The sequence below is a fragment of the Eleutherodactylus coqui genome, chromosome 9, assembly GCF_035609145.1.
Source record: "Eleutherodactylus coqui strain aEleCoq1 chromosome 9, aEleCoq1.hap1, whole genome shotgun sequence".
NCBI lineage: Eukaryota > Metazoa > Chordata > Amphibia > Anura > Eleutherodactylidae > Eleutherodactylus > Eleutherodactylus coqui.
The window spans coordinates 138,274,511-138,286,730 of NC_089845.1; the positions used below are offsets into that span (position 1 = coordinate 138,274,511).

The 12,220-nt window shown below is 46.2% G+C and overlaps 1 protein-coding gene and 1 pseudogene across 1 annotated transcript; one reads left to right on the forward strand and one right to left on the reverse strand.

Annotated features, from left to right (window-relative positions):
* Positions 1 to 1,312: 1,312 nt before the first annotated feature.
* Positions 1,313 to 7,493, reverse strand: LOC136578707 (perilipin-2-like). The gene is made up of 6 exons (XM_066578888.1): positions 7,464 to 7,493; positions 5,719 to 5,914; positions 5,087 to 5,173; positions 4,720 to 5,001; positions 3,060 to 3,244; positions 1,313 to 1,874 (listed from the first exon to the last, which is right to left on the reverse strand). The coding sequence occupies exons 1-6, from the start codon at positions 7,491 to 7,493 to the stop codon at positions 1,722 to 1,724; spliced, it is 933 nt and encodes a 310-aa protein (XP_066434985.1). The 3' UTR covers positions 1,313 to 1,721.
* Positions 7,494 to 9,241: 1,748 nt separating this feature from the next.
* On the forward strand, positions 9,242 to 11,976 carry LOC136578708 (perilipin-2-like; annotated as a pseudogene).
* The last annotated feature ends 244 nt before the right edge of the window (positions 11,977 to 12,220 follow it).

The window sequence follows — 12,220 nt, forward strand, 5'->3', positions numbered from 1 at the left end:
ACATACAGCCAGCTAATGCCAAGCTTTTAAGCTTAAGGGGGAAAACAAGTTTTTTCCCAACATAAGGTACTTTCCAGGTCTCCTGGAAGCATATAGGTAGATGTGACAGGACCATTAATGTACGGCTATTCTGGAGGAGCCCCTGGGCCACTACAGAGGCTTACTCCATGCAGAATCTAGTGTCTCTGGGAACACAGCTCTGCTCATGTCTATTGGCTAGAATTAAATTTAGTATTAATCTTTACCATTTATGTAATTGAACAGTTTTGGGTAAGTTTTGCTTTTTGGCTGTCTTCACCTTTGCTTTTTTTAATAGGTTTTTAGAGCTTCTTTGCCGCTTTCTTGTTTTAGTTGTTGAAAGTTTTGTTTTACAGCAGAAAATGCAAGCCCCCCAATCCTAAGGATAGAAAAGGGTTACTGTCACCATAATACCTCCAAGTCAGGGTAAAATGGAAATTGTCAAATCACTAGCATCCAAGTGGCCATATGGTAGGTCATGACAATCTTAGGTTATTGGGTTTAGGTACTTATGTATCAAATCTGCTTAATTGAAAAATTGTGTTCCAGTAGGAATTTTAAAAGGTTCTCAGTTAGAACCACATGGAGCACAAAGCTAACCCTTTCCAATTTCTCATCCATTCTCCCCAGCTCCAAATAAATTGGAGCTACGGAGAATAGAAGAGAAAAAAAAAAAAAAAAAAGTTTCCTTCACCCTCATCTGACAGAGTTCAGGAGGGTGCAGGTGGTCACTACTCCGTGGGGGTGATCGGTGATCATGTGACAACTGGTGTCAGGTGGCACCCGGCATTTACGTGATCGCTGGGCGGAACCTCCGTGCATTATATAGGGCTAATTGAGCGCTATGTAATGTGTGAAGGATAAGGACCAGTGCATCTGCACCAGATGTGTCTGACGATCAGGTGCAGATGCACTCCTGCAGTGTTGGGCCTGTCCCGACATTGGAGCCGTGGAGGAAAATGATGTCGGGGCAGACCTGACATTGATTGGAAAGGGTTAATATCTTTGACATTCTTTGAACCGCTGTATGTACACAAATCAGCAACACTGAAGAGTTCATGCAGACGTTTTAATACAAAAGTGCACAAGAACAGTAGGTCTACATAGTGGTTATACATCAATGAAGGTTATATTTTTTTATAAAGAGACAATAATTACAGACAGATCCCCTCCACTGTCATGTGTCCTGGTGCTGCCATTACCAGCCCTCGGATGAAGGCAAGAACAAGGAGTTGGTCCATTTAATTACAGCGTTTCTTCACCTGAAGCTTTTAATGCTCCTGGTTGGTAGACTCTTCCCCATGAGATCTGTGCTCCTCTTCTCGACTACCAGCCAGTTGGGGGTTAAAGCCCGCTATCAGCCAGTTTAGGGGAGAGTTGTTCACCAAGAGATCCAGCACCTCCTCCAGAGACCCCTTCATGTTTGTGAGCTGCTCCTTAGTGGTGGTTAAGAGGCCAGCAGACATTTCTCTGAAGGAAGAGGCAGCATGGAAGGTCTGATAGACATCTGCAGCCATGGCACTCACATCTTGAGCTTTCTTCTGAAGGGTTTGTGGCAGACCTTGGACACTGGTGACCAGAGACAGGCATGTGGTTTGTAGCTGGTGACTGAGATTGCGGGCAATAGCCAGAGTGCGGGATTCCGTGTGCTAGAGAGAAATAGACATATGAGATTCCCAGGGTCCAGATGATGCCAACATACACTATAGGGGGATTGGCATTACCTCAGTGCATTCAGGGTCCCCACTAGCATCTTGTCCTGTGCCTTTACTCCATTCCAGCCACTTATTGTAGATCTCCTGTGCATTCTGGATTTTCTGACTGGCATCATCCATGTGCTTTCTTGTGTATTCAACCTTGAGAGAATAGGGTAATGTTATATTCACCATGTGGAAGATAGTCATTATACGATTTCATAAGTGTGTATCAGTTACACCTGTATGTATTTTCCTCACAATATGAGAGTTTTAGAAGTAGACAGTTATCCTTCAGAGCCCTATAAACTAAGCTTGTGATCTGAAAGTAGGTGACCCCACTGAGTCTGGGGGATGCAAATGTTATACTTGTCCCAGTGTCATAGCTCCCTGGATTATACACAAAGCTCAATTTTATTTAAGCAGAAGGAACAACTCCAGAACAGTTTAGTAATCTGAAAGATTATTCTTGGGAAACCACTGGTAATCAGAATAAGTCTCAGAGTCCGAGTTAGCTAACTGGGGTTGGTAACTAATAGAGCAAAAATTGCCTTTTTGCCTAACTTGTTTATATAATGGAGATCTAAGCAGATGAATCAGTTAACCAAAACTCCCTTATAATGGGTTCACTTCACCAAACCCACCAGGTTTTGCCTGGAGTAAACTGGTCATTGACTTCTCCCTCAGATGCAGCCAACAGGGTGGGGAATGGCAGAGACTATGAGGTATGCAGACCACCAAACATGGCTGCAAGCTGTGTCAGTCCAGGATACAAGAGTGACTGGATGTTGACTATGTTCAGGCTTTGAGGGCCTATTGAGGCATCGGAACAGATGAGCTTGTGTAAGCATCTACACACAGCACTTGGTACCAAAGAACTCCCCAAAAATAGCACACTGTTTTCATTTATAGCAGCTAGAGAGAATGCCCCCCCCATCCCATGCGACCACCCTCCGTAGAGCACTACCACCTGTCTCACACTAAAGACATTAGGCCACTTGTTGGTATTACAATTCCACCCACCCCCAAAATATATAATAAACACTTTCTAAATTAATTGGTACAAGACTCAATATACCTCTATAGCAGTTTTCGGGGCTCACATTGGAAAGTTAGGGGGTGTCAACTATTTTTAATACATAAACTTAGTGTCACGAGAAAAAAAAAAAAAAAGGCAAAAAGTAGACCTTGTATATATTTTCAACTACTAATTTTCATTACAATACAAGAACCTTTATATTACAGGATAAATTCTACATGCCACTACAAGAGGTCTATCATCAGATTAAAACTGCTGCCAAAAGCATTTACTAAAACCCATAACAGATCCCTCAAAGAGATACTCACCAGGTCAACTGTGATCTGCAGCTGAGCAATGGCTTCCTGGCCTCTGCATGTGGCATCCTTGATCTGGGTCACAGCTTGTTGATAAGTGCGGCTGCTGGCCTTGGTAGAGAGGGATCCCAGGCGGACATAGTAGCTGGCCTTATCTTGGGACAACTCAAAGCCTTCTAGTTTAGAAGCTTCCATAGCTGAAATAAGGAGACATTACAGTTATATCTAGAGATAGGCTCTTCAAGGGCTCCATCACTATACAGATCATGTAGCGTTTCCACAGTACAAGCCTTCATGCTGCAGGTAATAAAGTGTTGAGCTGGTAGTCGAAAGGATGTAAAGTCACTGCTGTGATTATATTAGCTTGGGCTTCAAAACCAAAAGCTAAAAAGTGCCTTATAAAAGCTTAGTTCAATGGAGCCAGAGGGAGGGATTCTTAAGGTCGTGACACTTGGTAGCAGTGGCCACCAAAGTAACACAATTTTGAGAAGTGCAAACCATTATTTACCAATGATTGTGGGAACCCTAACAAATCTCCCCTCTCTTCCATTACTAAAAGCTAACTTCACATAACAGGCAGTGGAAAGAAAATTGAACAGGCAGTTGGGGTGACTTCTGGGTCATATTGCCTAAAGAGGAATGTGGGGAAAGAAAAAAAGGTGGACAAAACCAATATATTTGTGACAGGTAAGGAAAAAGTGCAAGACTGAGGATTCAGATGGTACAGAAATAAGGGGCCGCCTACCAGATGACGCACCACTTGAATAGGCGCAAGTGAACAGGTGGAGAAGAGAAAAAAAAAAGTAAAACTGGTGGTAATGGTGCACCACCCTAAGGGCTTATTCAGACGAGTGTATGTCGGCCAGGTATTCGTCCCGGCTGATATGGCGTCCCTCTCTGCAGGGGGAGGAGGCTGGAAAAGCCAGAAGCAGCGCACCGAGATCCCACCCCCTCTGCACTATTTGCAATGAGAGAAGGCAGGGTGGAGCCAAGTTCTGAGACTTAGCTCCACCCCTTCAAGCCTCCTCCCATTGCAAATAGTGCTGAGGGGCAAAGAGGGGGCAGGAGCTCAGTGAACTGCTCCTGGCCCTTCCAGCCTCCTCCCCCTGCAGAGGGGGACGCCGTATATCAGCTGGTGTAAATACTCAGCCGATAGTCATCTGAATAAGCCCCAAGTGTGAAATAAATATTTTAAAAAAAAATGCTGCAACGTTTACAATATGTAAAAGTGCGTGGCCAGCATGGGGAAGATGCTTTTCTGGGCCAAACCCCTTAATCAGTTCAGCTGGTTAAAATATACAAACAATTGGAGACCTAGGGGTTTGGGGGTCCCAAAAGTCAAGAGGAAACGTGAGAACCTGTTTGAAGTTGAATGACCAGGACCACAGAAGTAAGAGGGTTCAGGTGTAGCAGAGATTTAAATCCCTGCAGGTAAGAAAAGCAGGACATTCAAATCTCTGCCTTTTGATTGGCGACTGGGACAAAGGCTGAGAGGATATAGAACTTTACAGGGAATAAACCGTCACTCCTATGAGGGGAGGGGGGAGCAAAACCACAACAGCATGCATTTTTTTACCTTGCATTACAATCAGCAGCATTTCTCAGTGTGCTGCGGAGAGCACGTCACATGCAACAGAGCGCCAGGTCTTTATACTGGGCTGGATTCTCTTACCCAACTCTTCGTCTGTCGGTGGCAGGTATTGTTCCAGAAGAGATTCAGACTTGGATAGCGCAGCGTCCACACGATTGCTCATCATCTCCACTACACTGCTTCCCAGGACTGTGCTAATGCTGCCATTTACTACAGCCTTAGTCCTCTCCACACCATCCTGAACAGCTCCCTGGGTTTTATCCACTATTCCTGTGATCCTCTGAAGAACGGCATCCTTGGCCCCAACAACTGCTTCTGAGGCATTAGCCACCACCTGCCAGAAGAGACATTTATACCCATGAGCTACAACCCAACAACCCACCCCACACTGCTATTACAGAGAAGGTTAGTTTATGGGACATTTATAAGGTCCCCAGGATTTAATAGCTTACCTTTCCAGAAGGCTGATGGAGAATAGGCAGCTTCTCTTCCATCTTATCCAGGCCAGCACAGGCCATGTTGTTAGCCACAGCGACTGAAGAGGGAGAAAGATTATCCTTCATTGTGATATGTACTAATGATGATTAGTACATAGCAAGTCACAGAGCACCTGGAATACCAGACTGTCTGAAGGACATTAAGCTACTTCTAAGCTTGGAGGGAACAAACTGCTCATCTAAGGCCAGATTCAGATGGCCATGTGTGAATCTCAGACAACCCCCAGTTAACAGCACCCAGACACCTGTGTGTTCTGTATGTGGAGACAGTGGATATTGAAAGTCCTACTAATCTGTGACCTGGACCAGAGTAGGATATTCAACAAGGTTTTCCTCCCCAACATAGATCATCCATGTGAGGAGCCTTATAGGCTATAATGTGTTTATGTAGTACACGGACAGAAAATCCACCCGTTTGAATAGTCCTTAAAGCAAAGCCAATATCATGGCAGACGGTACAGTGTTGCAGTCATTCTTTAATGGTTCTTTTAGAGTTAGGAAATACTTCTATCGCTTAAGATAACAGATGTTGTATGATTAGACGATCAGTGAAAGCAAGACCCTTCTTCCATCGATCACCTACTTTGAGGCTCCAGTCGCTGTAGGAGGGGCTCGGCGCTGCTCATAGCCACAGAAGTGATGCTTCTCACACTTGTCTCTGCGACGTCACATACAGATTTCAGGTAGGGATGGTTGTCTTTGGTGGTCCCATAGGCAGAAGACACCAGATCATAAGTGGAGCTCACCAATGGGAGGTTCACCAACCTTTCCAGCACATTCTAAGGGGGAACAGGAAACACTGAAGTACAGGGAAGGGTTAAAGTCTTTAAGTTAGCACATCTTTTTCTGCACCATGAACACCGATATACGTCATCCTCATGTGCAGGAGGGGGGGGGGTGGATGGAAGAGCCAGGAGCAGGAACTGAGCTCCCGCCCCCTCTTTGCCTCCTCTCCGCCCCTCTGCACTATTTGCAATGGGGAGAGGTGGAATGGGGGCGGGGCTAATTCTCAGACCTTAGCCCCGTCCTGCCTCTTTTCGTTGCACATAGTGCAGAGGGGCGGAGAGGAGGCAAAGAGGGGGCAGGAGCTCAGTGCCTGCTCCTGGCTCTTCCATCCTGCCCCCTGCACACGAGGACAATGTATATCGGCTCGCGTGAAAACAGAGCCGATATACGGTCGTGGGAATGCACCCTTAAAGGGCATTTATGACATGCACATTTTCTTAAGTTGCAGTATTTCTCATCTCCATTCAGTAACTGGTGGGGTACAAAGTAACTGCACATCCCAGACATATCCGTCATATCTTGTAAGGCAGTTTTGACAGTTATCGGTTGCCACAATGCTGCGACTGCATCGAGGTTGGATTTCTTGTACCCCTAGCCTTAAATTCTTCCTGTTATGTGTTGAGTCCTACAATCCTGGGAGGCCCCGTCCCACTAGTGACATCACACCTGACAAGACCATTACCCAGAAGACTTGTATATAATCTGTATTTCTACTAGCACAGAACACCCGTATATACAGAAGACTGTGGAAAATATTTATACACACCCCAGGTATTTGGGTTGACCACAGATCAGTAGAACACTACTTTCAGGTTAGCAAAGCTCAACCCAAAACCAAGTGTGATGTGAAACAGTTCTTCTGGTTTGGCTTGTTCAACACTGGTGTATTACACTGTCTAAGGCCATGGGGCTTAAGCGAGCACAAGTCTTGTATAGGTTTGTGCATTGAGATGCACAGATATGAACTCCATTCCTTTGAATGGAGCCATGAAAGCCATCTACTCTCCTTAGCACTAATGGTTATACAAGGCTTTTATGGCTTAGTTATACCTTCTGTAGTGAGACTAAAGACTTTATTCTATGAGCCACTACCGGTATAACATGAAAGTCTTTAAAGTTAGCACATCTTTTTCTGCACCATGGACACCATAAAAACCCACATCTGTTGGGGCTCTTCCACATGAGCGTCAAAAAAGATAAATAAAAAAAAAATAAGTGGGAGAACCCACACACTTGCTATTTTTGTGCAATGCTTTTTTAACATTATAAAGTCTTGAGATTCGTATTATATAAAAATGCAGCAATATCGCAAGTGTGAAGGCACCTTAACTGCCAAGAGCAGAGAAACCTCACATCCTGGCAGTTTAACCCCTTACATGCCACAATACCAGCTACAGCATGTAAGCAAATGACAGAGGGATGGGGCTTTTTCTGACACCCCTCATCACCCTGCAGTGTAATTGCAGAGTACTAATGGGTTTCCATGACAGTTAGAAGCCTGACAGTCAGTAAAATCCCCATTACAGAACACTCAGTACCTACCCGTTGCTGCTGCTCCACCATTTCAGCCATATTACTAGTAATAACCTACAAGAAGCAGCCAGACACAAGCGCTGACAATCTGGCCCCGCTCACCAGCCAAGAGCTGTAGGAGAAGAAAAGCATGACTGCTCCTGGGAAGTCCATGGACTTATAGGCAGTTAACCACACCCACCAGGTGATGCTACTAGTAGGTGTGATGTCATCAGATGGGTGGAGTCAATTGGAAGGCTAAGAGCCTCCCAAGATAAGGGTTCATGCACACGGGCGTATGCGCCCCGGCAATTTTTCACAGGCGCAAAATATTCGGTACACAGCAGATACACATCTACATATTCTGCACAGCTCACTGCAAATGTTGGTGTGGAATTGCCGTCAGGATTCTGCTATTTTCAGCACCAAAATCTGCATGTTAGCAGCGCAAACTTGGTGCTGAATATTTCTCAAGAGGACAAATTCCACAACGCTGTTCTGTTCTGTGCGAAACATCCATAAAGGGAATATATCATCACAGGATGTTTAAGGGCTTATTCAGACGACCGCAGGTACTTAGCTCCGCCCCCTCCTATTGCAAATAGTAGAGTGGGGCGGAGAGGGGGCGGGAGCTCAGTTCCTGCTCCTGGCTCTTCCATCCTCCTCCCCCTGCAGACAAGGACACCGTATATCGGCTCAGCGTGAAAACTGTGCCGATATACGGTCGTCTGAAATAGCCCTTAGAGACATTTATGACATGCACATTTTTTAAGTTGCAATATTTCTCATCTCCATTCAGTAACTGGTGGGGTACAAAGTAACTGCACATCCCAGACATATCCGTCATATCTTGTAAGGCAGTTTTGACAGTTATCGGTTGCCACAATGCTGCAACTGCATCGAGGTTCGATTTCTTGTGCCCTAAGGATGCGTTCACACGAGCGCATAAATGGCGCATTTTTGCGCCCAATCGTATAAACGTGACCATCTGAGGCAATGGTTTCCAATGTATTCGTTCGCACGGGCGATTTTACGGCGCGTAAAAACGGCAACCCGAAAAAAAACAGAACATATGCGACCGAAATACGCGCCAACGCATATTCGATGGCCGAAAAGATAGTTTGCAAAGTAGGAACAAACGATAATACGCTTTCTAGCTCTGGTCATGATCGCCGAAAAACGTTCTTTCCGGCGATTATACGCTGCGCTCGTGCGAACGTAAATACGCCTACGCTCGTGTGAACGCACCCTTAGGATGAAGTCACACGAACGTATATCGGCTCGGTTTTCACGCCGAGCCGATATACGTTCTCCTCGTGTGCATGGGGGGGGGAGGATGGAAGAGCCAAGTGCAGGAACTGAACTCCCGCCCCCTCTCCGCCTCCTCTCCGCTCCTCTGCACTATTTGTAATGGGAAGGGGCGGGGGCGGGGCTAGGTTTTCCGAATTAGCCCCGCCCCCATCCCACCTCTCCCCATTGCAAGTAGTGCAGAGGGGCGGAGAGGAGGCAGAGAGGGGGTGGGAGCTCAGTTCCTGCTCCTGGCTCTTCCATCCCCCCCCCCCCTGCACACGAGGACAACGTATATCGGCTCGGCGTGAAAACCGAGCCGATATACGTTCGTGTGACTTCACCCTTAGCCCTAAATTCTTCCTGTTATGAGTCCTACAATCCTGGGAGGTCCCATCCCACTAGTGACATCACACCTGACAAGACCATTACCCAGTGGGTGTGGTTATCCTCCTATAAGTCCCTGAACTATCAAAGAGCTGTCATTCCTGCCTTCTTGAAAAGCTTTTGGCTGGGAAGAGATGGGGTTGGTGGTGGCTGTGGTGGCTGTGGTGGCTGTGGTGGCTGTGGTGGCTGTGGTGTGTAGGGTTTTTGCTGCATGTTGGGTGGCTGCTTCTTGTGGTAGGCTATCAGGTCTTCTGTCTGACAGTGTCTTGCATAATGCTAGTAATAAGGCTGAAATGGAGCCGCAGCAACAGGTAAGTACTTTGTGAGAAAAGCCTTAGACTCCTGGGGTAGCGCTCTATTGTTCTCTGGAAGGTGCTTTCACACTGGCTGGAATTATCCTGCAGGATGCACTCAAATCTGCAGAATTGGATGCCAAAGTCTGCAAGTCTAGCTAGGTTTTGATGCTGCTGACAGGTAGTCTGCAGAATTTGCTGCTGTTTGTGGTGCATCTTGAGGGGTAACTCCAGCTTCTGTGAAATCGCCTTAGGCCTCATCCCCATGCCTGGGTCTTGCAGTGGAATCAGACTCGGCACCCCACGGAGACCCTATATTCATATGTCTGGATCTGCTGTGAGTGTCTCGCCTGGCGAGTTAGTGTGCGTTTGTAGTGCAGAGCATGATACTCCGCAGTGGAATATCGCTGGACAGACCGCTTCCATTGGCTGCAATGGAAGCCGTACGTGCTTCCCCCCCCCCCCCCCCCCTCCCAAAATGAAACTTGCTGTGATTCTCCCCCGAGAGCGCAAAATGACGACGACGTATATCGGCTCGGCGTGAAAACAGCCTAAAATGGGTTTTCCACTGACATACCATTGATGACCTATCATGAGTATTGGACATCACTAGTTGATCAGCCAGGGTCGGTTGTTTGGGACCCCAACTGATTAGCTGAGCAGGCGCATGCTGTAAGCAATGGGATAAGTCAATTCGAGCCGTGCCTGCAGTTACAAGTGCGGGCCCCTACACGGAAGTTGGCAGAGGCTTCTGCTCCAACATCTGTTATTGGGGTGCTGATAGCTTGCACCCGCTCAGCTGATCGGTAGGGGTCCGGAGTGATGGACTCTGGCAGATCAACTGGTGATGACTGATCCTGATGATGGCTCATCAATAGTATTTCCCTGGAAAATTCCAAACTCCAATTAACCCTTCCTTATACTTCAGTGTGTCTTGTTCCCCCTTAGAATGTGCTGGAAAGGTTGGTGAACCTCCCATTGGTGAGCTCCACTTATGATCTGGTGTCTTCTGCCTATTTGACCACCAAAGACAACCATCCCTACCTGAAACTTGTATGTGACGTCGCAGAGACAAGTGTTAGAAGCATCACTTCTGTGGCTATGAGCAGCACCAAGGCCCTCCTATGGCGACTGGAGCCTCAAAGTAGGTGGTCTATAAATGGAGGGTCTCATCCTCACTGTCGCCACTATTAACAAATGGTTATATTGAAAGAATAAATCTGTATAGTGATGGAGCCCTTGAAGAATCTATATAGACATAACTAATGTCTCCTAATTTTAGCTGAGGAAGCAACTAAACAAGAAGACATTGAGTTGTCTCAAGATAAGGACAGCTACTATGTCCGCCTGGGATTCCTCTCTACCAAGGCCCGCAGACGTGCTTATCTACAAGCTGTGATCCGGAACAAGGATGACGAATGCAGAAGCCAGGAAGCCATTGCTCAGCTCCAGATCACAGTTGACTTGGTGAGTAAATCTACTTGAGGGATCTGATGTCTGAAAACTAGTGAAACCTTGTCAGCAAAACTCTTTCGAAAGTGTGTATATTGGTCTGTAATACAGTTTAGATTTCAGTTAAGAATTTGTATATCTTGCACTTGAAACAAAATGACTAGTCCTAAACATTAAAGAGTTCCACACTAGTATAGACTCAATAGTTCAGAGGTTTTCTTGCTTGCTCATTTAGCATTAGATGCTCTTTTCATGTGGCAGCATCAATTGGCTCTGTAGAAATGCTGCAGTATCTCTACAATGTCCCTCCATACAAGGCATGCTAAGGGCACAATATTTCTATATCGCCTATAGATAATGTAACAGATGTTCTTGCTTAACGGAATCTGTTCTGGAGGTTTCTAGCTGCTTCTATATCTCATATTGTGAAGGGATAAATACATAATGGTGTAACTGAAACTAGCTGTGTAATGTCTGCTGTCTTCCACAATCTCTCCTATGAACACATGGTGATTATAACATTACCTTATTCCCTCAAGTTTGAATATGCATTAAAAAACTTGGATGATGCCAGTCAAAACCCAAGCTACACAGGAGAAGATCTACAATAGGTGGCTGGAGTGGAGTAAAGGCACAGGACAAGATGCTAGTGGAGACCCTGAATGCACTGAGGTAATGCCAATCCCCTATAGTGTATGCTGGCATCATCTGGACCCTGGGAATCTCACATGTCTATTTCTCTCTAGCACATGGAATTCCGCACTCTGTCTACTGCCTGCAATCTTAGTCACCAGCTACAAACCACATGCCTGTCTCTGGTCACCAGTGTCCAAGGTCTGCCACAAACCCTTCAGAAGAAAGCTCAAGATGTGAGTGCCATGGCTACAGATATCTATCAGACCTTCCATGCTGCCTCTTCCTTCAGAGAAATGTCTGCTGGCCTCTTAACCACCACTAAGGAGCAGCTCATAAACATGAAGGGGTCTCTGGAGGAGGTGCTGGATCTCTTGGTGAACAACTCTCTCCTAAACTGGCTGGTAGCGGGCTTCAACCCCCAACTGGCTGGTAGCCGAGAAGAGGAGCAAGAATCTGTTTGGGAAGTCTCTACCAACCAGGAGCATTAAAAAGCTTCAGGTGAAGAGACATTGTACTTAAATGGACAAATCCCAACCGCACATTGCCATTCCACTTCCAACTCCTTGTTCTCCAACTTCATCTGAGGGCCGGTAACACCAGCACCAGGACACATGACAGCAGGGGGCTGTAACACTGGTCTTTGTCTTATTCTTGGGTTTTCTGCCTTTTTTTTCCGCCTTCCATATATTCTACCCAGATCCAACCTGCATCACTGACATGTAACCACTATAT